General features: G+C 40.0%; 1 protein-coding gene across 9 annotated transcripts in view; it reads left to right on the forward strand.

The window, feature by feature from the left end:
* Positions 1–25524, forward strand: part of SPG11 (SPG11 vesicle trafficking associated, spatacsin) — a 108816-nt gene that overhangs the window by 4700 nt on the left and 78592 nt on the right. For all 9 annotated transcript variants that reach the window (XR_004432036.1, XR_004432037.1, XR_004432034.1 and 6 more), the window contains exons 3-7: positions 123–347; positions 2158–2359; positions 7489–7626; positions 7817–8265; positions 10387–10532. Coding sequence is in view for 3 of the 9 variants with exons in the window: in XM_033190267.1 (XP_033046158.1) it covers positions 123–347; positions 2158–2359; positions 7489–7626; positions 7817–8265; positions 10387–10532 (1160 nt within the window). In the remaining 6 variants the exon portion in view is untranslated. The remainder of the gene's footprint in view (positions 1–122; positions 348–2157; positions 2360–7488; positions 7627–7816; positions 8266–10386; positions 10533–25524) is intronic.

Consider the following 25524-nt stretch of genomic DNA (forward strand, 5'->3'; position numbering starts at 1 on the left):
TGCGTAGAGTTAGACTAAGTCCAGTTCCTTTTTTGTTTTTTTGTGTTAGGTTTATAAAATCAGATGTACCAGTTATAAAATTGTGACCAATGAGTTTGAAATAATATCCTTTTGTTTTGTAGGTATTTCCTTATTGTCTTTGAGAATCCTGTCATTTCACAATAACACATCGTTATTGTTCATCAACAAATGTATCATCCTACATATTATGTTTCCTGAAAGAGATGCTGCAATTAGAGTACTCAACTGTTTCACACTACCCTTGCCTGCACAGGCAGTGGACATGATTATTGACACACAGCTCTGCAGAGGAATTCTTTTTGTTTTGAGTAGTTTAGGCTGGATCTGTATCCTTGGTGGTAGAAGTGTTGATTGACATGTAGAGGAGAAGAATACCTAGAAAGATGAGCCTTTTTAGGCTTTAGTTTTGGGGGCTGGGATATAGGGAGCATGGTTAATTTTTCAGTAAAACTTTTCATGGAAAAAAATCCTCATAGACTTAAAATACTAAATTATATACTACTTTATATTCTATTTGAATATATAGTATATATACTATATATTATATTTTCCAGTATGTACATTTTTAGTAGTCTTAATCATACGAATTTGTGTTCTTTTAAAATTGTATATTCTCTACCTATTTATTGAAAATGTGTTTCTTGAATATCTACTGTGTGCTTAATGTGACCGGACGTGGTGGCTCACGCCTATAATCCCAGCACTCTGGGAGGCTGAAGTGCGTGGATCACAAGGTCAGGAGTTAGAGACCAGCCTGGCCAATATGGTGAAACCCCATCTCTGCTAAAAATACAAAAAAATTAGCCGGGCATGGTGGTGCATACCTGTAATCCCAGCTACTCAGGAGGCTGAGGCAGGAGAATTGCTTGAACCTGGGAGGCGGAGGTTGTAGTGAGCCCAGATGGTACCACTGCACTCCAACCTGGGCAACAGAGCGAGACGGTCTTAAAAAAAAAAAAGTGACTGCTTATGTTGTGATACATATCTTTTCATGTGTAAATATAATCTGCCTCTTGTCTCTAATGATGTTTCCATCATATTAATGAATGTTTACTTAGCCATCGTTAATTTGATCTTGGAAATTAATATGAGTTCATTGTCTCCAGCAGATCTATTGATCATCAGCAAAATTATTCTGAAGATTTGACAAATTACCTTTTATGATTTTGGAACTTTAGTTTCTGAATTGAAAGAATGTTTTTTATATTTTGTAATAGGTGTACAATTTTTGCAAAAATGGCATAAGTACTAGAGTAACAATTTTTGTTGCCAGGTTATGGAACTGCACTGTCCAAAACAGTAGGCACTAAGCATATGTGGCCTTGAGCATATGAAATTGGCTAGCATAACTTGGGAATTGAATTCTTAATTTTGTGTAATTAAATTTTTTTTTCTTCTCCTGAGAAAGGGTCTCACTCTCACCCAGGCTGGAGTGCAGTGGCGTGATCTTGGCTCACTGCAACCCCTGCCTCCTGGGCTCAAGCGATTCTCATGCCTTAGCCTACCAAGTAGCTGGGACTATAAGCATGGGCCGCCATGCCCAGCTAATTTTTATTACTTTAGATTTAAAAGCTGATACTCAATTCAGTTGTTGGAGAAGTTTTAAGGATGTTTGTTACAACTTTTAGTTGTTCCAACTTTCAACCTTGAATTTTATGAAGTCTTAATACAGATCAGGTATTTATGATGAAAATTTAGTATCCAAATTAAGATGTGCTGCAAGTGTAAAATACCAGACTTTGAACATTTATACAAGAAAAAGAACATAAAGTGTCTCAGTTTTTATACGGACTGCATGTTGATAATACTTTGGATAGACAGTATTGGGTTACATAAAATGTATTAGGTTTACCTCATCTCTTAGCCAGTGTTGTTAGAAAGTAGTAGTGCCTCTGGGCATGGCCCACAGTAGATGTTCAGCAGGTATTGTTGAAGAAGTTGGTATCAGGTTCTTTATTGTACCACCAACTTCATAGTCATCTGATTGTTACAATGGGGACTTGCCTCAGTTTTCAGTCTTCTTCTGTTATACCTACAAAATTGGAGTGATAAAGTCTATAGCTTTATCCCAACCTGTGCTTTAAATGGTTAGTCATACTTATAAAACTGGCATTTTCTTTTAACTCTAACTCAAAGACATTTTTGATGTTGTGGATGGTACGTATGTAGCTCATGTGGATTTAGCACTTCACGAAGAAGATATGTGTAATGAGCAGCAACAGGAGCCAGCCAAGATTTCTTCATTTACTTCACTGAAAGTGTCTCAAGACCTCGATGTTGTAGTGATTGTCAGCTCATCCAACTCTGCAATTGCTCTTAACTTAAATTTGTATTTCAGGTATGTAGATGATGGCAGTTTCTAATTTGAGGTAAATAATTGACTGATAAGAGGTTAAAAATATCCTTGTTAGTTTTTTTTTTTTTTTTTAACTAGTGTTTCTTTTTCTATTCAGTTATATCATGTTCTAGCTAATACATTGTAAAGTAGTTACAGAATAATATGTATAAATGACCACTGGCCACCTTTATATTTTTACATGTTCATCAAAGTTTTGATTTTGACTTATGTGTTATATATAGGTTATGTCATGTAAATCAAAATTACACAATTTTAAACCACAGTTTAGCACTTAATTGTATAGACATGTTATTTCCCTAATTTTCTCATGTTTCCCATAGTTTATAAGCTCTTTGAGAACCCAGATTCATGATTTGTTCTTTAAATTCATCGTCAATGACTTTTTCTTCCAGTTTACCTTAGCTTTCCACCTCCACAGCCATACCCAAGGCTTTGTCAGTATTTGAAGTCGGCCCACCCCCGAGTCACTACTTTTTACATCTGAGTCTCTGACCACAACTTCCCAAACTTTCCAGCTTGCTTACTCAAGTACTCCCACTTCACCTGTCCTCTGACCTCCCTGGAATTTCCAATTCATTGACCTTCTACTCTTCACCTCCTCCTATCTTCACTTCCCTCTCTTTCCAGCATAGATTCTGTGATCCATCATACCAGTTACTTTCATGCATGTACTCTAAACTCTTGCTCCTGCCCTGTGATAGCACCTGGTCTGGCAAAATTTCAACCCTGATTGAAATCTTTTTTTCTGCCTTCACAGTGTCTCCAGTCAGGCAGCTGAGTACTTGTAGAAAACAACAAAAGAAAATTGATACCACTCTAGGTTCACACTTAGTATCTTTAATTGGTCTTAATGTTGCTTGGAAATTTTACAGTGATTTTTCATGAGCCCATTCTTTACAACTGTATTTTTAAACCTTCTCTATTTTCCTCAAATTTCCATTAATCTCTTTATTCCCAACTGTTCTTGGATGACCTTGCCTCCTATGAAGGCCCATCCCTCTGTGTATGCTTTAGATCCTATTCCTTCCATCCTTCTTAGGGGCCTTTCTCCATTTCTTCTTTTTTATATAGTTGTCATCTTTATCCACAGTTACACTTTCTCCTGGTCAATTGTGGTTCAGAAATATTACATAAGCTAAGATTTTTTTTTTTTTTTTTTGAGACAGAGCCTCGCTCTGTCGCCTAGGCTGGAGTGCAGTGGCCGGATCTCAGCTCACTGCAAGCTCCGCCTCCCAGGTTTAGGCCATTCTCCTGCCTCAGCCTCCTGAGTAGCTGGGACTACAGGCGCCCGCCACCTCACCCGGCTAGTTTTTTGTATTTTTTTTTAGTAGAGACGGGGTTTCACCGTGTAAGCCAGGATGGTCTCGATCTCCTGACCTCGTGATCCGCCCGTCTCGGCCTCCCAAAGTGCTGGGATTACAGGCTTGAGCCACCGCGCCCGGCCCAAGATATTTTAAGAAAGACTACATTCACATAACTTTTGTTACAGTATATTTTTGTGATTGTCCTATTGTTTGTTATTACTCACTGTGCCTAATTTATAAATTAAACTTTATTATAGGGATGTATGCATAGGAAAAAACAGTGCAGTTGACTCTTGAACAACTCGGGGATGCCAACCCCCTGCACAATCAAGATGCCACATGTGACTTTTGACTCCCCCAAAACTTAGCTACTAATATAGCCTACTGTTGACCAGAAACCTTACTGATAACATAAACAGTTGGTTAACACATATTTTGTATGTTATATGTATTATACTGTATTCTTACAATAAAGTAAGCCACAGAAAAGAAAATGTTAAGAAAATCTTAAGGAAGTGAAAATACATGTACAATACTGTACTGTATTGATACTCTACATAATCTGTTCACAAGATGAGTAGTCTGTCTGAAAAGGCAAGCAACCACATCAGCATACCTCAACCCATGGTACATGTCAGGCAATTCATGTTTTTTTCACAATGTCATGACTTTTCTCTACTTGGGAGCGTTTCCACCATTACATTTCATATGGGTCCCATGATGTTATTCAAGGTTATGGTATGGTACGAAACATGATGAAAAATACATGAAAACCACAAGAAATCACTTTTAAAAAATTATGTTGTTATTATTTTAGAGACAGGATATTGCTATGTTGCCCAGGCTGGACTCATATTCTTGGGCCCAAGCAGTCCTCCAGCTCAGCCTCCTAAGTAGCTGGAACTATACGTTCACCCACCGTGCCAGCTAGAGACATCACTTTTTACTGTGATACATAATTTGCTGGAGAGAAGAACTGCTCACATAGAGATTATTAGTATCACAAGGCATTTTAAACAGATACAACACTAGGGCTCACTGCAATGGCAACAGGAAGTGGCTATGAGATTATTACAGCAGTATGGTATATACTACAGCTAATTGTATGTAGTTATTTAATACTGCATCTTGACATTTGTTTACATTTTCTTTGGCTTTGAGTGGTATCATGTACAGTCTGTAAGTGTGTACGTAGGTTCTGATAAATGTTAACTTTTTTTTTTCTTTTTTGAGACGGAGTTTCGCTCTTGTTGTCCAGGATGGAGTGCAATGGTTTGATCTCAGCTCACTGCAACCTCTGCCTCCTGGGTTCAAGCGATTCTCTTGTCTCAGTCTCCTGAGTAGCTGGGATTACAGGCGCCCACCACCATGCCCGGCTAATTTTTGGTATTTTTAGTAGAAACCGGGTTTCACCACATTGCCCAGGCTCATCTTGAACTCGTGACCTCAGGTGATCCGACCACCTTGGCTTCCCAAAATGCTGGAATTACAGGCATGAGCACCCGGCCAGTCTTAACTTTTTATGCTAAGTTTGTGGTTTTGGTTTTCTTAAAATTTTGAGACGGAGTCTTGCTCTATTGCCCAGGTTGGAGTGCAATGGTACAATCTCGGCTCACTGCAACCTCCACCTCCTGAGGTCAAGTGATTCTTCTGTCTCAGCCTCCCAAGTAGCCGGGAGTACAGGTGTGTGCCACCAAGCCCAGCTAATTTTTGTATTTTCAGTAGAAACGGGGTTTTGCCATGTTGGCCAGGCTGGTCTTGAACTCCTGACCTCAAGTGATCCACCTGCCTCAGCCTCCCAAGGTGCTGCGATTACAGGCATGAGCCACTGTGCCCAGCCAATTTGTGCATAATTTATGGTAGAAAATGATAGAGTAGGATCTATGTAACTTATGCATTCATGACATACCTGGCTTCATCTTGATTTTAAAAAATATTTCTAGGCTAAACTGAGCATGGTAGTACATGCCTATGGTCTCAGCTACTCTGGAGGCTGAGGCAGGAGGATTGCTTGAGTCCAGGAGATCAAGGCTACAGTGAGCTGTCATTGCACCACTGTACTCCAGCCTGGGCAACAGAGCAAGACCCTGTCTGAAAAAAATATATTTCTAGGCTACATGGTTCATTTGTGAGTTTAAACAAATCGTTGCAAATCTCTAAAAATTTTTCCAATATATTTTTGGGAAAAAAAATCATGTAAGTGGACCCATGGAGTTCAAACCTGTGATATTCAAGAGTCAGTTGTGTGTATAGGGTTTGGTACTATCTGTAGTTTCAGGTACCTACTGTGTGTCTTGAATGTATCCACTGTGGATAAGAGGGGACTACTGTGTCTCCAACTTCTTTTTGGTATTAGATCCACATCCAGTTAATCATCAGGTCCTAGCCATTCTGTTTCCTAAATGTTTCTTTTGTTTGTCCACTTTTCTCAGCTCTTCTGTCGTCACTCTAATCTATGCCACCATCATCTCTTAATTGAACTACTTTAATAGTTTCCTACTTGATCTCCTCATGCCTATTCTTACCCCCTCAAACCCATCCACAATAGAGTAACTAGAGTGATGTTGTTAAAATGCATATTTTATCAGAGGTGTAGCCAGGCATTAACATCTGGGGCAGGGGTATCTACCTTTTATTTTGTTGATGGGGGAACTATTTTCTCATGCATCTTCTCATTTTCATCCTACCTTCTCTAACTTCTTTTCATCGTCATCCTGGGACAGTGTCATATGGTTGTGCCAACAAATTACCTTCAAGTTGTTTAAAGGATTAATATTTAATAATGCAAGTGCTCGAGGAGATAAAATCCTTCCCCTTGTTCCCCTAGCTACTCTTCTGCCCCTGTTCATATTGCTTTTCTGCTTAAAAGCCTTCTTCAGGTTCCTTTTCCCCCTCAGATAAAAGTTTAAAATTCTTAATAGCCTATGGGGCCCTGAACCATCTTTCTAACCTCATCCCATTCCATCTTCTCATTTTTTTCTATACGTTAGCCACCCTAGCCTTCTTTGTTTCTCAAATGTTTAACAGCCCCCCTTTTCCACATACACTCTCCCACCTATAGCCACACAAATACTTTGCCTTCTAGTTCTTATACATTCCTCTGGTCTAAGCCTAAATCTTACTTTGTGGTAGCAGTATAATGAGTGATTTTAAAATCTGGATTAGAGGCCGAGGCAGGCAGATCGCTTGAGATCAGGAGTTTGAGACCAGCTTGGCCAATGTATGGTAAAACTCCATCTCTACTAAAAATACAAAAATAAGCCAGGTGTGGTGGCATGCACCTGTAGTCCCAGCTACTTGGGAGGCTAAGACAGGAGAATTGCTTGAACCTGGGAGGCAGAGGTTGCAGTGAACTGAGATTGCGCCACTGCACTCCAGCCTGGGTGACAGAGTGAGACTCTGTCTCAAAAAAAAAAAAAAAAAAAAACCAAAAAAAAACTAGACTCGATGGTCACATTAGTCTGTTTCAAAGTGTTTCTGAACCTTAGTTTCCAAATCTATAAGATAGGGTTATATTTACCTCACAGGGTTGTTGAGAGTCTTAAATAAGAGTTTGTGTAAAGTGTTTAGCATAACATCTGAAATATAGTAGACAGTAAGTGTTCTTATTGCTTTATCAAGCTAACTGCCCTTAATAGAATAAAATTCTTACAGTTGACTTTATTACTGTGGCATAAGCAAGGGAGATAAGGAGTTCCTTTCTGGGGAGTTTGATGTCCATACTATTCCTTCTCTGTAGTCTCTTATTTTTAACAGGAGCAATAGTAACACAAATTTGGGTTTGATCATCATTGTTTCATATAGGCAACACCCAGGACACCTACTGTGTGAAAGAACACTAGAAGACCTTCCTATTCAAGGACCTAAGGGGATAGATGAAGATGATCCTGTTAACTCTGCCTACAACATGAAACTGACCAAGTTTTCTTTCCAAATTGATAGGTACAGAAATTTCCTTTTCATTTAGTTTATTGTTCCTATTTTTTATCATGCTGACACTGTACCCTTTCATTAAAGGTCTTTATTTGGTAGATACTTTTTTTTCTTAAGAACATCTTTGCCCTGGTTTAGTGTTTCACATAGTGCCTTTTACTGTGACAGGTGTTAAGTTATATTTTACCTTGTTTTCCAGGTCGTGGAAAGCCCAGCTATCATCATTGAATGAAACAATAAAGAACTCCAAACTGGAGGTTTCCTGTTGTGCTCCGTGGTTCCAGGATATTTTGCGTTCAGAGTCACCTGAATCTGGTAACCACAGTACAGGTGTACAGAGCTGGGCTTTCATTCCACAGGACATAATGCACGGGCAATATAATTTTCTACGGAAAGATCATACCAAGACCAGTGATCCAGGAAGATCATGGAAGATAATGCACATCAGTGAACAAGAGGAACCCATAGATCTTAAATGTGTGTCTGTGACAGGATTCACTGCACTGTTTACTTGGGAAGTGGAAAGGATGGGCTATACCATTACCCTCTGGGATTTGGAGAACCAGGGCATGCAGTGTTTTTCCTTTGGCAGAAAGTGTATTCCTGTAGACAGTAGTGGAGAGCAGCAACTATGCTTTGTTTTGACAGGTGAGACTGTCTTGTATCAGACTGAAATTCACTATTGCTGAGATGTATGCTTTCCTACTGTATTTTACTTCTGCCTCAGTGCCTGCCTCACCTTTAAGTGGTATTATAATTGTTTATAGAGGAAGGTTCTTGTTATTCTTAGTGTCTCATATGTTTGGCTTTTAATTAACGTCATTTCTGCCCAGCTAAATGCTAAGATACTAAGTCAGAGAAAGTTTGAGAGAAATGAAGTTTATTATTATTATTATTTTTAACTCAAAGAGTCTTCATTTGACTTGACAAGCAGAGGTTGTAAGCTAGCTGCTCATGGGCCATGTATGAACTGCATATATATTTTGCTTGGCTTGCACTGTCTAGGCTTTTAAAAAAGATTATAAACATTCATAATTAGAGGATTTCACACAAATTCTAATTTCCAGCTGTTACTGAAAAATTATAAGATCTGGCAACACTGGGCCTGCATTCCTGCATAGTTAACTTATGGGTTGGAGCTGTGTTTCAGTCATTCTCTTAGATGGGCCATTTTATTTTTCTCTCTTTTTTTAAAAAAAATTTTTTTTAGACAGAGTCTCACTCTGTCGCCCAGGCTGGAGTGCAGTGGTGCGATCTTGGCTCACCGCAACCTCCACCTCCCTCCAGAGTAGCTGGGACTACAGGCACGCACCACCATGCCCAGCTAATTTTTGTATTTTTAGTAGAGATGAGGTCTCGCAGTGCTGACCTCAAACAGTCCACCTGCCTCAGCCTCCCAAAGTGCTGGGATTATAGGTGTAAGCCACCGTGCCTGGCTGTACTTTCATTTTTTAATAGAGATGAGGTCTCACTACCTTGCCCAGGCTGGTCTCAAACTCCTGAGCTCAAGTGATCCTCCCGGCTTGGCCTCCCAAAGTGCTAGGATTACAGGTGTGAGCCACTATGCCTGGCATGAGCCATTTTGTTTCTGATTAGGTTTTTCTTGCACTTCTCTCACTACCTGCTAGGCCCCTGTAGGCATGGGACATTTTGATATTTCGGATATGTATTCATTCACTGCATAATCCGTCTTCTACAAAGGTATTGAATGTTGTGATTGGAATTAACCATGTGTTTCTTCTATACTCAAATTGTGGTAGTCTTGTATTTCTATGTGTCAGGAATAAGCTGTGAATTATTTTAGAATAGTAAACCAGAAATCTGACATCTCTAAGTGATTAAAGTTTCCATGATTGGTTATGCAAGATAATATAAAGTAGAAATGTGGGATTTAGTGCTTTTTTTTTTTTCCTGATATGGAGTCTCCCTGACTGGAGTGCAGTGGTGTCATCTCGGCTCACTGCCCTCCGCCTCCCAGGTTCAAGCGATTCTCCTGCCTCAGCCTCCCGAGTAGCTGGAATTACAGGCGCCTGCCACCACACCCAGCTAAATTTTTGTTTATTTTTGGTAGAGACGGGGTTTCACCGTGTTGACCAGGCTGGTCCCAAACTCCTGACCTCAGGTGATCTACCCACCTTGGCCTCCCAAAGTGCTGAGATTACAGGCAGGAGCCACTGTGCCCAGCCAATTTGTGCTATTTCATGAAATACATTGCTCTTAAAAGAATTTGCCTTGTGGTCAGTGTTTTAAAGATAAATTTTCTTGGTGGGTGCAGTGGCTCACGCCTGTAATCAAAGCACTTTGGGAGGCCAAGGTGGGAGGATCACTTGAAGCCAGGAGTTTGAGACCAGCCTGGGAAACAAAGTGAAACCCTATTGCTACAAAATAATTTTAAAATTTTTTTAAATTAGCAAAACGATTTTTTAAAAATTAGCTGGGTGTGATGGCACGAAGCTGTAATTCCGGCTACTCCAGAGGCTGAGGTGGGAGGATTGCTTGAGGCCAGGAGTCTGAGGCTGCAGTGAGCTATGATCACACCACTGCCCTCCAGCGTGGGCAATGGAGGGAGACTCTGTCTCTAAAAAGGAAAAACCCACAAAACTCTTCTTTAAAAATGTTGAAAAATCATGATGAGTTAAGGTCATTTTAGTACATGATATCCAGTAAATATATTTGTAATTATAGTACTGAAGTATTGGGTAATTAAAAATTCCTAAATCATAATCCTAAGATCTAATTTATTAAAGCTAACTTTTATTTTTCCTGTAGAGAAAGGACTCTCTCTGATTTTGTTTGGTTTGACTCAAGAAGAGTTTTTAAACAGACTCATGATCCATGGAAGTGCCAGCACTGTGGACATTCTTTGTCATCTCAATGGCTGGGGGAGGTGCTCCATTCCCATACATGCACTAGAGGTAACAGAATTAAATGCCTGTAGAACATTACTTAATTATTTTGTGTTATATACTTTTATTCGATTTAGGATTTGAGAGAATTCATTTAATTTAGCAACAAAAAGAACTATGGCCTTTACATATCTATTTAAACAGTTTTGGCTGTTTCATTACCCTAACTCTGCTTAGCAGTTTACCCTTTTTGGCGTTATACAATACAAGATTATAGTAAATGGTAAGAAAAAGGTACAAGAAATGGAGGCAACATTAAACTAATGAGACTAAATGAAGTGGAAATAAGTTATGGAAAGCTTGAACAGTAATGATCTTTTATTCCTACCTTATGCTTCCTACTTTTTTTTTGACGCAGGGTCTCACTCTGTTGCCCAGGCTGGAGTGCAGTAGTACAATCTAGACTCACCGCACCCTCTGCCTCCCAGGTTCAAGTGATTCTCCCACCTCAGCCTCCCCAGTAGCTGGGACAGCAGGCACGCACCACCATGCCCACCTAATTTTTGTATTTTTTGGTAGAGGCAGGGTTTTGCCTTGTTGGCCATGGCTGGTCTCGAACTCCTAATTTCAAGTGATTCACCCGCTGTGTCCCAGAGTGCTGGGATTAGAGAAGTGAGCCACTGCACGCGGCCTGCTTCCTACCATTCTAATCCAACTTCAGAAGAGACATAACCTGAATTTATGTAGCATTTTATAATTCGCAAATACTCTTTTACATGCAATATCTAATTTTGTCCCAAAATAACCACATGAGACAGATTGGGTAATTTATATTATTTTTATTTTACAGATGAAGAAACTTAGGCTCTCAGTGATTGAGTGGGTGACCCAGAGCCATATTAATAAAGACAGGAGCTAGAATCAAGGGCAGGGTACCTTTTGCTATACAGTCCCTGAAGTTAATAATGTTATGTGCCAATTTCTTTAAATGACAGCTTTATTGAGATATAATCACATACCCATAAAATTCACCCTTTTCAAGTGTGCAAGTGTACAGCTCAATGGCCTTTGGTATATTCAGAGTTGTGCAGCCATCATCACTAATTGAGAACATTTTCATCACCTCAAAAAAGAAACTCCATAACCATTAGTGGCCACTCCCTATTTCCTGTTGTCTCCACGTCTTAAACACCAATCTACTTTCTGACTGGATTTTTCTATTCTGGACATTTCATGTAAATGGAATTATAAAATATGTGACCTTTGTGACTGGCATCTTTGACCTAGCATGTTTTCAAAGTTCATATTGTATGTAGCATGCGTCACTACAACTTCATTCATTTTTATGGGTGAATATTCCATTGTATCAATATATACTGCATTTTGTTTATCCATTCATCAGCTGATGGACATTTGGGTTGTCTCCACTTTCTGGCCATTATGAATAATCCTGCTATGGACATTGTGTGCAAGCTTTTGTGTTGACGTATGTTTTCATTTCTCTTGGGTATATACCTAGCTGTGGAATTACTGGGTCATTTATTATTTTTGGGGAATCCCCAAACTCTTCCATTTTGGGGAATCCCCAAAATGGTTAATGCACCATTTTACATTCCCATCAGCAATGTATGAGGGTTCTGCTAGCTGCACGTCTTAGCTAACACTTGTTATTGTCTGTTTTTTATTCTAGCCGTTCTAGTCAGTGTGAACTCAAAATGAAATGGCATCTCATTGTGGTTTTCATTTGTTTTTTAATAATGACTAAACATGTTGAACATGTTTTCATATGCTTATTGGCTATTTGTGTGTCTTCTTTGGAGAAATGTCTATTGAATTACTTTGCCCCTTGTTAAATTAGGTTGTCTTTTATTGAGTTCTAAGAGTTCTTCATATATTCTGGATGCTAGACCCTATGACATACATGATTTACAAATACTTTCTCCCATTCTTTGAGTTGTTGTTTCACCTTCTTTTTAAATTTTTTTTAACTTTTATTTTAGGTTCGGGGTACATTTGCAGGTTTGTCACATAGGTAAATTGCATATCATGGAGGTTTGGTGTACAGATTATTTCATCACTCAGATAATAAGCATAGTACCTGATAGGTAGTTTTCAATCCTCACCTTCCTCCTACCCTCCACCCTCAAGTAAGCCCCAGTGTCTGTTGTTCACTTCTTTTTGTTCATGTATACTATGTTTAGCTCCCACTTATAACTGAGAACACCCAGTATCTGATTTTCTGTTCCTGCATTAATTCACTTAGGATAATGGCCTCTAGCTCCATCCATGTTGCTGCAAAGGACATGACCTCATTCTTTTTTGTGACTGCATAGTATTCCATGGTGTATATGTATCACAAATTCTTTATCCAATTGATATGGTTTGACTCTGTGTCCCCAGCCAAATCTCATCTTGAATTGTAATCCCTATGTGTCAAGGGAGGGAGGTGATTGGATCATGGGAGCATTTTCCCCCATGCTGTTCTCGTGATAGTGAGTTCTCAAGAGATCTGATAGTTTAAAAGTGGCAGTTTTCCCCTGTGCTCTCTCTCCTGCCACCATGTAAGACATGCGTTGCTTCCCCTTCACATTTCACCATGATTATAAGTTTCCTGAGGCCTCCCGGCCATGCAGAACTGAGTCAATTAAACTTCTCTTCTCAGTAGTATATTTATAGCAGTGTGAGAACAGACTAATATACCAGTGTGCCAACCTAAATGCCAATCATGGGCATTTAGGTTGATTCCATGTCTTTGCCATTGTCAGTAGTGCTGTGAGGAATATATTTATGCATGTATCTTTATGGTAGAATGATTTATATTCCTTTGGTTGTATACCCAATAATGGGATTGCTGGGTTGAATGATAGTTCTGCTTTAAGTTCTATGAGAAATCGCCAAACTGCTTTCCACAATGGCTGAGCTAATTTACATTCCCACCAGCAGTGTATAAGCTTTCCCTTTTCTCTGCAACCTCACTAGCACCTGTTATTTTTTGGCTTTTTAGTAATAGCCATTCTGACTGGTGTGAGATGGTATCTCATTGTGGTTTTGATTTGCATTTCTCTAATGATAAGTGATACTGAGCATTTTTTCATATGCTTGTTGGTCATATGTGTGTCTTCTTTTGAAAAGTGTCTGTTCATGTCCTTTGCCTACTTTTTAATGTGGTTATTTTCTGCTTGTTAATTTGTTTAATTTCCTTATAGATTCTGGATATTAGGCCTTTTTGTCAGATGCATGGTTTGCAAATATTTTGTCTTATTCTTTAGGTGGTCTGTTTACTCTATTGATAATTTATTTTGCTATGCAGAAGCTCTTTAGTTTAATTAGGTCCCATTTGTCAATTTTTGGTTTTTGTTGCAATTGCTTTTGGCATCTGTGTCATGAAATCTTTGCCAGAGCCTATGTCCAGAATGGTATTTTCTAGGTTATCTTCCAGGGTTTTTAAAGTTTTAGGTTTTACTTTTAAGTATTTAATCAAACTTGAGTTGATTTTTGTATATGGTATAAGAAAGGGGTTCAGTTTCAATCATCTGCATATGGCTAACCATTTATCCCAGCACATTAATTGAATAGGGAGTTTGGGCATTTTAACAATATTGATTCTTTCTATCCATGATCATGGGATGTTTTTCCATTTGTTTGTGTCTTCTCTAATTTCTTTCAGCATTGTTCTGTAATTCTCATTGTAGAGACTTTTCATCTAACTGTATTTCTAGGTATTTTATTCTTTTTGTGACTTTTGTGAATGGGATTGCATTCTTTATTAGGCTCTCAGCTTGTACATTGTTGGTGTATAGAAATGCTGCTGATTTTTTTTACATTGATTTTGTATCCTGAAATTTTGCTAAAGTTGTTTATCAGATCTAGGAGCTTTTGAACAGAGACTATGGGGTGTTCTAGGTATAGAATCATGTCAGCTGCAAACAGAGATAGTTTTACTTCCTGTCTTCCTATTTGGATGCCTTTTATTTCTTTCTCTTGCCTGATCTGGTAGGACGTCTAGTACTATGTTGAATAGGAGTGGTGAGAGTAGACATTTTTGTCTTGTTGTGGTTCTCATGGGGAATGCTTCCAGCTTTTGCCCATTCAGTATGATGTTGGCTAAGGGTTTTTCATAAATGGCTTTTGATATTTTGAGATACGTTTCTTCAATGCCTAGTCTGTTGAGGGTTTTTAACATGAAGGGATGTTGAAGGGAGGATTGCTTGAGGAGCAAGCAATGGTTTTTGTTTTTACTTCTGTTTATGTAATGAATCACATTTATTGATTGCTTATGTTGAAGCAGTCTTGCAGGCCACGGATAAAGCCTACTTGATTCTGTTGGATTAGCTTTTTGATGTATTGCTGGATTCAGTTTGCTAGTATTTTGTGGAGAATTTTTATATCTATATTCATTAAGGATATTGGCCTGGTTTTCTCTTTCTGTTATGTCTCTGTTTTGGTATTAGAATGATGCTGGCCTCATAGAATGAGTTGTGGAGGAGTTCCTCCTCAGTTTTTTGGGCTTTTCACCTTCTTGATGATGTCCTTTGAAACACAAAAGTGTTTTATTCTTATGAAATCAATGTATCTTTTTTGGGGGGAAGAGGAGGTCATTTTTGCTTTTGGTGTTGAATCTAAGAAACCATTGCCTAATCTGAGATGATGCAGATTTACTCTTAAAAGAGTTTTATAGTTTTAGCTCTTACAGTTAGGTTTATTATGCACTTTAAGTTCAATTTCTTATATGGTATGAAGGAGGAGTCCACCTTTTTGCATTCTTTTTTTTTTTTTTTGAGACGGAGTCTCGCTCTGTCGCCCAGGCTGGAGTGCAGTGGCGCGATCTTGACTCACCGCAAGCTCCGCTTCCTGGGTTCAAGTGATTCTCTTGCCTCAGCCTCCCGAGTAGCTGGGACTACAGGTGCCCGCCACCACGCCCGGCTAATTTTTGTTTTTTTAGTAGAGATGGGGTTTCACCATGTTGGCCAGGTTGGTCTCGATCTCCTGATCTCAAGTGATCCGCTCACCTCTGCCTCCCAAAGTGCTGGGATTACAGGCGTGAGCCACCGCGCCTGGCCTCTTTTGCATTCTTTTGTGGATCTTCAGTTGTCCCTGCACCATTTGTTGAAAAACTTATTTTTATATACTCTAAAATATCATTGTAAGAAAAATAATTAAGTCTTCTGTAACTCTACCATCCAGAAGTAATCATGTTTGTTCTTTGGGTGTTATTTCCTTATAGTTATTTTTCATATGTTAATAATAAACAAGTGTTATCTCATTAATTTTCTTATTAACCCTATAGGGTTAATACTGTTAGCCCCATTTTATAGAGCAGGGAGCTGAAGCACAAAGAGGTTAGGAAATCTAATTCAGCTCTACATGAGCATAGGTGGTAGCACCAGGATTTTAATTCAGATAGCGCCTCTCCCTTTACACAATGCACATGTCTCTGTGTGAATTTAATTAGTATTGCATTGTATATACAACATTGCTTTGGCCCTGGTCTCCTCCCACATAAAAATGAATGAGTAATATATATTTTAAGTGATAACAACAATAATAAAACAAATATTCTTGTATCCACCGTCAAGGCAAGAAATAGGATAAATTGAATGTGTAATGCCCTGCCCTGATCCTATTCCCTTACCTTGTCTAGCCTCAGAATTAACCAGTCTTCTGAAATTTTACTTATTTATAAGTCACCCAGGCTGGAGTGCAGTGGTGTGATCATAGTTCACTGTAACCTTGAATTCCTGGCTCAGGTGATCCTCCTGCCTCAGCCTCCCAAGTAGCTGGGACTGCAGGTGCATACAGCTGCACCCAGCTAATTTTTATTATTTATTTATTTATTTTTGTAGAAGTGGAATCTTGCTTTGTTTCCCAGGTAAGCGTCAAATTCTTGACTTCAAGCAGTCTTCCTGCTTTGGTCTCTTAAAGCACTGGGATTACAGGCGTAAGCTGCCATGCCCAGCCATTCTGAAATTTTTAACCATTCTTATGATTTTCTTTTTTTTTTTCCATATAAATATATCCCCAAATGATGCTATTTAGTTGTAGCTAATGTTGAATTTTGCATGAAATGGAACTACTTTGTGTGTGTGTATATATGTGTGTATATATATATTATATTTTACATATATATGATTTTTTCCCTTTTTTTTCTTTTTTTCTTTTTTTTTTTTTGAGACGGAGTCTTACTCTGTCACCCAGGCTGGAGTGCAGTGGAGCTATCTCAGCTCACTGCAACCTCCGCCTTCTGGGTTGAAGCAGTTCTCCTGCCTCAGCCTCCTGAGTAGCTGGGATTACAGACATGTGCCACCACACCTGGCAACTTTTTGTATTTTTAGTAGATACGGGGTTTCGCCATGTTTGCCAGGCTGGTCTCGAACTCCTGACCTCAGGTGATCCTCCTGCCTCAGCCTCCCAAAGTGCTGGGATTACAGGCGTGAGCCACCATGCCTGGCACTGTGTATATATATATATATATATATATATAATATATATATATATATATATATATATTTTTAGACTCAGCGTGATTTTTTTGATTCATCCGTGTGTAATGTATATAACTATAGTTCATTCAGTTTTACCCTTGTATAGTATCCCACTGTATAATATGTCTTTATCCAGCTTTCTGTTGTTTCCTCTTTTTTTTTTTTTTTGCTGTTATAAGTGGTGTTGCTGTAAAGTTTCTCATATATCTGCTACAGTACATGTGCAAGGGTGTCTCTAGGGTGAAACCAGAATTGCTGGGTCATATGGCATGCACATCTTTAATTTTATTGATAATACTCTAGTTTTCCAAAATTGTTTTATCAGTTTATGCTGTCACCAGCAGTGTATATGAGTTCTCAATGTTGCATTTTCTTGATGTTCTTGCCAGCACTTGATTTATAACATTTTTTCCAGTATGATGATATGATGGATTTTCATTTGCATTTCCCTGATTAAGGTTTAGCATATGTGTGTGTGTGTAAGATATTTGGATTTTTTTCTTTCATAAGTATCTGTTCAAATTTTGCCTATTTTTCTTTTGGGGTATTATTCTTTTTCTTATTGGTTTGTAGTGCTGGATATTCTCTAGATACCAATTCTTTGTTGTTTGTGTGGTGGATGTATTCTAGTCTGTGGCTTGTCTTTTCACTTAATCCATGGATTCTTTAGTATAGTTCTTAATTTTAATGGAATTTAATCAGTCTTTTCCTTTATGACTAATGCTTTTTGTGACATCTATCCTTAAATTATATACTTTTTATGTTTTTTCCTAAAAGTTTTTAAATTACGATTTTTTCTTAATGCAGCGGAGAGATCTCAATTCACAGCAATCTCTGCCTCCTAGGTTCAAGCAATTCTGCCTCAGCCTTCCAAGTAGCTGGGATTACAGGCACCTACCACTACACCCAACTATAAATGACGATTTTCATATTTAAGTTCTTTATCCATTTAAAACTTATACATGATATGGAGTATTTTAATTTTTTCCCATACTTATAACCATTTGTCTCAGCACTTTTTTGAAAAGTCCTGTCTGGGAGCAGTGGCTCACGCCTGTAATCCCAGCACTTTGGGAGGCTGAGGCGGGCAGATCACGAAGTCAAGAGACCGAGGCCATCCTGGCCAACATGGTGAAACCCCGTCTCTACTAAAAATACAAAAATTAGCTGGGCATGGTGGTGCGCACCTGAGTCCCAGCTACTTGGGAGGATGAGGCAGGAGAATCGCTTGAACCCAGGAGGCGGAGGTTGCAGTGAGCCAAGATCACGCCACTGCACTCCAGCCTGATGACAGAATGAGACTCTGCCTCAAAAAAAAAAAAGTCTTGTCTTTTACCACTGATGCCTTGAGTGTCATATATTAAGTTTCCACATAGGCATGAGTTTGTTTTTGACCTCTCTATTCTGTTCATAGGTCTTTCCTTAGGCCAATTCCATCTTGCCTTTATTATCTAGGATTTTAATTAGGGCAAATTCCCTTATTCTTCAGGGGTGACTTCACTGTTGTCTGTTCCTTAATCTTTAATTTTTAGGATTAGCTTGTCAAGTTTCATGAAAAATTTTTAGGATTTATATTAGAATTACATTAAATCTATACATCAAGTTGGGAAGAAATGGCATCTTTAGGATATTTAATCTTCATATCCACAGTCTCGTCATTTTTGGGGGGGGGGTGGGTCTTCATTAACGTCTTTCAATAAAACATTACAATTTTTCCATTAAAAGCTTGGCATCTTTTCCTTTATTTGTGGTGTGTGTGTTGTGTATATATTTAAATACTATATTTATTGTTTATTCTGAGTGGTTTTTTTTTTTTTGAGACAGAGTCTCGCTCTCTCATCCAGACTGGAGTGCAGTGGTGTGATCTTGGCTCACTGCAACCTCTACCTCCCGGGTTCAAGCGATTCTCCTGCCTCAGCCTCCCAAGTAGCTGCGACTACAGGCACGTGCCACCGCGCCCGGCTAATTTTTTGTATTTTTAGTAGAAACGGGGTTTCACCGTGTTAGCCAGGCTGGTCTCGATCACTTGACCTCATGATCTGCCCGCCTCGGCCTCCCAAAGTGCTGGGATTGCAGGTGTAAGCCACTGTGCCCAACCCTAAGTGGTATTTTTTAAATTACATTTTGTTAATTGACAGTATAAGGAAATATAATTAATTTTTATGTATTGATTTTTATATCCAGCAAATTTGTTAAATTAATCCTAATTTATCTGTTAGATTTTATTGTGTTTTCTATATAGTCAATATGCATATAACATCAGCATAGTATAGTTTTCTTTCACCTTTTCAAATCCTTGTATATACTTTCTAATACTTTTTTTTGAGACCAGGTCTCACTCTGTCACCTAGGATGGAGTGCAGTGGCACAGTCCTGGCTCACTGCAGCCTCTGCCTCCCAGGTGCAAGGGCTACTCCCATGCCAGCCTCCGAGTAGCTGGGACTACAGTTGCACACCACCACACCCAGCTCATTTTTTTATTTTTTGTAGAGACGGGGTTTTGCAATGTGCCCCAGGCTGATCTTAAATTCCTGGCTCAAGCAATCCTCCCTCCTCAGCCTTCAAAAGTGCTGGGATTACGGGTGTGAACCACCATGCCTAGCCACCACCTTTTTTCTTAATTGAGGTACTAGAATCTCTAGTATAACATTATCCAGAAGTAATCTTTGCCTTATTCCTCAGTGGAGCACACATGCTCTCTCTCTTTCTCTCTGTCTCTCCATCTGTGTGTGTGTGTGTGTGTGTGTGTGTGTGTGTGTGTGTGTGTGTGTGTGTTTTAAGATACCCTTTATAAGGTTAAGTTCTCTTATGTTCCTTGCTATGAGGTTTCATCATGAATGGGTATTGGATTTTTATTGAATGCTTATTCTGTATCTATTGAGATAATTATATGAATAATCTCCTTTAATTTGTTATTGTAATGAACCACATTAATACATTTTTATTTTTGTATTGTGAAATACAATGTGTAAAAACATACGCAGAATACAGTTTAACAAATAATAATAGTTACTATTATGATTATTATTATTTTTGGAGACAGTCTCACTGTCACCCAGGCTGGAGTACAGTGGTGCAATCTCAGCTCACTGAAACCTCCGCAGCCTAGGTTCAAGCGATTCTCCTGCCTCAGCCTCCTTAGTAGCTGGGATTACAGGCATGCACCCCCACACCCAACTGATTTTTGTATTTTTAGTAGAGGCGGGGTTTTGCCATGTCGACCAGCCTCATCTTGACCTCCAGACTTCAGGTGATCCGCCCTCCTTGGCCTCCCAAAGTGCTGGGATTGCAGGCGTGAGCCACTGCCCTGGCTAACAAATATCAAGCAAAAACTCTTATAACCACCATCCAGGTCAAGAAATAAAACATCACAAGGATTCCAGGAGCTCCTTTGTGCCCTCTACTAGTTTAGAAGTTAAATACTCACTTTCTGTTCTTTTAGAAGCTATCCTAGGAAATATAATGTACATACTTAAATTATCAGATCTAAAGTTTGTTTTTTTGTTTTGTGTGTGTTTTTTTTGTTTTTTGGTTTGTTTTATTTTGTTTGTTTTGAGATGGAGTCTTACTCTGTAGCCCAGGCTGAAGTGCAGTGGCATGATCTTGGCTCACCGTAGCCTCCGCCTCCTGGGTTCAAGTGATTCTTGTGCCCCAGCCTCACGAATAGCTAGCTAGGATTACAGGTGCCTGCCCCCATGTCCAGCTAATTTTTTCTGTTTTTAGTAGAGACATTTCATCATGTTGGGCAGGCTGCTCTTGAACTCCTGACCTCAAGTGATCCACCCTCCCCCCCCCCCACCCCCCGACCTCTCAAAGTGTTGGGATTACAGGCATGAGCCACCACGCCCAGCTCAGATCTACAGTTGATAACTAATTGTTTTGAATAGCACAGGTCCGTTGAATGCTTTAACTTCATTTACTCTTAGCCTATTCATGTTATTGTTGTGTTTTTTTTAACCACATTAGACATTATTATGTATTTAGGTTTATTTTTCACCATTTATTTTGCTTTTTAAACTTTTTGCTGAAAATGAAGACACAGACACATACATATCCTAGGCCTAGGATCATCGATATCACTGTCTTCCACCTCTCTACATCTTGTCCCACAAGACAATCTTCAGAGGCAGTAACATGCATGGAGCTATCGTCTCATACGCCTTTTTCTGGAATACCGTGAAGGACTTACCTGGGGCTGTTTTATAGCTAGCTTAAAAAAGAAGTAGAAGGAGTACATTCTAAAATAACAAAAGCATAGTATAGCAAATAATAGGCTGTCGGAATTTTCAGCTCTATGATAATCTTATGGGAACCACCATTGCAAATTTAGCCAGTTGTTGAGTGAAATATTGTTATGTGGCACATGACTACTCAGTTTTAATAAAAGTTCCATGTGCTTGAAAATTGAAAATGTATTTTCAGCCCAGGCACAGTGGCTCACACCTGTAATCCTAGCACTTTGGGAGGCCGAGGTGCGTAGATCACTTGAGTTCAGGAATTTGAGACCAGCCTGGCCAACGTGCAAAAACCTCATCTCTACTAAAACTACAAAAAAATTAGCCAGGTATAGTGGCTCACACCTGTAATCCCAGCTACTTGAGAGGCTGAGGTAGGAGAATCGTTTGAACCCAGGAGGTGGAGGTTGCACTGAGTGTGATTGCGGCACTGCACTCCAGCCTGAGCAACAGAGCGAGATCCTATCTCCAAAGAAAAAAAGGAGAACAAAATATATTTTCCACGTGTCACATTGGTCTTTCAATCAGAAGTAGTTAGACAGTTGACACTTTGCTCAGTCCTTCTTTTTTTTTTTTTTTGAGACTGAGTCTCGCTCTGTCGCCCGGGCTGGAGTGCAATGGCCGGATCTCAGCTCACTGCAAGCTCCGCCTCCCGGGTTTACGCCATTATCCTGCCTCAGCCTCCCGAGTAGCTGGGACTACAGGCGCCCGCCACCTCGCCCAGCTAGTTTTTTGTATTCTTTAGTAGAGACGGGGTTTCACCGTGTTAGCCAGGATGGTCTCGATCTGCTGACCTTGTGATTCACCCGTCTCGGCCTCCCAAAGTGCTGGGATTACAGGCTTGAGCCACCGCGCCCGCCGCGCCCGGCCTGCTCAGTCCTTCTTAACCACTATGAGACTTTGTTACATTGTGGATAATTTGTTCATAATCTCCCAGTGCTCTAATTCTTTCTTCACCTGTGTGTAATCTGCTATTAAACACATCTGTTTGTAATTTAAATTTTTTATTTTTGGAATTACTATTTGGTCATTGTTTTTATATGTGTGATTTTGAAAATTTTTAAATCTGCAGAAAAACTTCAAAAATTAGTAAAATGAACATTAAGTTAAATTTCACCTAGATTCACCAACTATTAACATTTTACCACATTTGTGTCTTTTTTTTTTTTTTTTTTTGAGATGGAGTCTTGCTCTGTCGCCCACCCTGGAGTGCAATGACGTGATCTCTGCTCACTGCAACCCCCGCCTCCTGGGTTCAAGCGATTCTCCTCCCTCAGCCTCCAGTGTAGCTGGGATTACAGGTGTGCACCACCACGCCTGGCTAATTTTTGTATTTTTAGTAGAGATGGGGTTTTACCATGTTGGCCAGGCTGGTCTCAAACTCCTAGCCTCAAGTGACCTGCCCACCTCCCAAACCACATCTGTTTTTTGTTTTTTTTTGAGACGGTGCCTCACTCTGTTGCCCAGGCTGCAGTGCAGTGGTGCGATCTTGGCTTACTGCAAGCTCTGCCTCCTGGGTTCACGCCATTCTCCTGCCTCAGCCTCCTGAGTAGCTGGGATTACAGGCACCCACCACCACGCCCAGCTAATTTTTTGTATTTTTTAGTAGAGACAGGGTTTCACCATATTAGCCAGGATGAAACCACATTTGTTTTAATTGTACCTTTTTTTTTCTTTTTTGCTTAACCATTTTGAAATTGCAAATTTTATAACCTTCACTCTTAAGTACTTTAGTATGTATATCATAAGAACAAGAATATTATATTCATTGATAATTTAGTTTTTACTCCCATTACTCAGAACAAAGGTATAGCTTGTTTATAGTCTCCCTCTGGGACCAGTAATTTTTCTAGTTTATCTTTTTTTGGTGGGTGTCGCCTCACATGGACCCTAGGTTTGTCCTGTCTTTTCTTCCGCCAACATAACTCCCCCCAATATCTCTCACCTCCCTTGGTATATTAACACCTAGACCTTTGGCCCATTGGCTCTCAAAATCTGGTTTCTGGACCAGCAGCTCACCATGACCTGTGGATTAGAAATGCAAATTGTCAGGCCCCTCCCAATATCTATTGAATTAGAAAGTCTGGGGCAGGGCTTTGCAATCCACAACTTGAGAAATTCTCCAGGTGATTCTTATGCACAATGCTTTATGCTAAGGGTGGCAAATTTTTCTTTTTCTTTTTCTTTTTCTTTTTCTTTTTTTTTTTTTTTTTTTTTAGATGGAGTCTTGCTCTGTCACTCAGGCTGGAGTGCAATGGCGCAATCTTGGCTCACTGCAACCTCAACCTCCCGGGTTCAAGCAATTCTCCTGTCTCAGCCTCCCGAGTAGCTGGGACTATAGGCGCACACCACCACACCCAGCTAATTTTTGTATTTTTAGTAAAGACAGGGTTTCACCATATTGGTCAGGCTAGTCTCGAACTCCTGACCTTAGGTGATCCACCCACCTTGGCCTCCCAAAGTGCTAGGATTACAGGAGTGAGCAGGAGTGAGCCACTGTGCCCGGCCTTTTTTTTTTTTTTTTTTTTTTCTTTTTTCTATATATATATATAGAAAATATATATATATATTTAGAATATATATAGAAAATATATATATATTTAGAATATATATAATATATATTTATATATATATGTTTTCTATATGTATATATATATTTTTGTGTCTGAGACAGGATTGCACAGGCTGGAGAACGGAGACGCAATTACAGCTCACTGCAGCTTCAACTTCCTGGGCTCAAGAGACCCTCCTGCCTCAGCCTCCCCAGTAGTTAGGACTACAGGTGTGCGCCACCATACCCAGCTACTTTTTAATTTTTTTTTGTTTAATTTTTTTTTTTCTGAAACCTTTTTAGAAACAAGGTCTCACTATGTTGCCCAGGCTGGTCTCAAACTCCTGGGCTCAAGCAATCCTCTTGCCTCAGCCTCCCAAAGTGCTGGGATTACAGGCATGAGCCCCGTGCCCCACCAACTTTGTAAAGGATCAGACAGTAAATTATTTTAGGCTTCTAAGGCCACATGCTCTTTTTTGTTTTGTTTTTGTTTTTTGAGACAGCGTTTTGCTGTGCCGTCCAGGCTGGAATGCAGTGTCACGATCTCAGCTGACCACAGCCTCCACCTCCCGGGTTCCAGCGATTCTCCTGCCCCAGCTTTTGAATAGCTGAGATTACAGGCGCCTGCCACCATGCCTGGCTCATTTTTGTATTTTCAGCAGAAACGGGGTTTCACCATGTTGGCCAGGCTGGTCTTGAACTCCTGACCTCAGGTGATCCACCTGCCTCGGCCTCCCAAAGTGCTGGGATTACAGGCATGAGCCACCACACCTGGCCATCATACTTCAAAGAAAAAAAATACGTTTATTTTATTTTTGTTCATTAAAAATATGGAATGTGGCCGGGCGCGGTGGCTCAAGCCTGTAATCCCAGCACTTTGGGAGGCCGAGACGGGCGGATCACGAGGTCAGGAGATCGAGACCATCCTGGCTAACACAGTGAAACCCCGTCTCTACTAAAAATACAAAAACTAGCTGGGCGAGGTGGCGGGCGCCTGTAGTCCCAGCTACTCGGGAGGCTGAGGCAGGAGAATGGCGTAAACCTGGGAGGCGGAGCTTGCAGTGAGCTGAGATCTGGCCACTGCACTCCAGTCCGGGCGACAGAGCGAGACTCCACCTCAAAAAAAAAAAAAAAAAAAAAAAAATATGGAATGTGGCCGGGTGCAGTGGCTCACGCCTGTAATCCCAGCACTTGGGGAGATCTAGGCGGGAGGATCACCTGAGGTCAGGAGTTCGAGACCAGCCTGGCCCACATGATGAGACCCCCCCCTCCCGCCTCTATTAAAAATACAAAAATTAGCTGAGTGTAGTGGTTCAGACTTGTAATCCCAGCTACCTGGGATTCTCAGGCAGGAGGATCACTTGAACCCAGGAGGCGGAGATTGCAGTGAGCCAAGATTGAACCACTGCACTCTAGCCTGGGCGACAGAGCAAGACTCTGTCTCAAAAAAGACAACTGAGAATCTGGCTGGGCGCAGTGGCTCATGCCTGTAATCCCAGCAATTTCGGAGGCCGAGTTGGGTGGATCACTCTAGGCCAGGAATTCGAGACTAGCCTAGCCAAACACAGTGAAACCCATCTCTATTAAAAATACAACAACAACAAATTAGCTGGGTGTGGTGAGGCTGAGGCTCGAGAATCGCTGAAGCTGGGCAGGCAGAGGTTGCAGTAAGCTGAGATCATGCCACTGTACCTCAGCCTGGGTGACAAGAGTACGACTTTATATTGTACTGCCATAACATTTTAATTCAAATAGAATATAACTTAATTGTAAGGGTAATCCCTAATATTTAG

The sequence above is a fragment of the Trachypithecus francoisi genome, unplaced genomic scaffold (genome assembly GCF_009764315.1).
Source record: "Trachypithecus francoisi isolate TF-2019V2 unplaced genomic scaffold, Tfra_2.0 Lachesis_group3, whole genome shotgun sequence".
In the NCBI taxonomy this organism is placed as follows: domain Eukaryota; kingdom Metazoa; phylum Chordata; class Mammalia; order Primates; family Cercopithecidae; genus Trachypithecus; species Trachypithecus francoisi.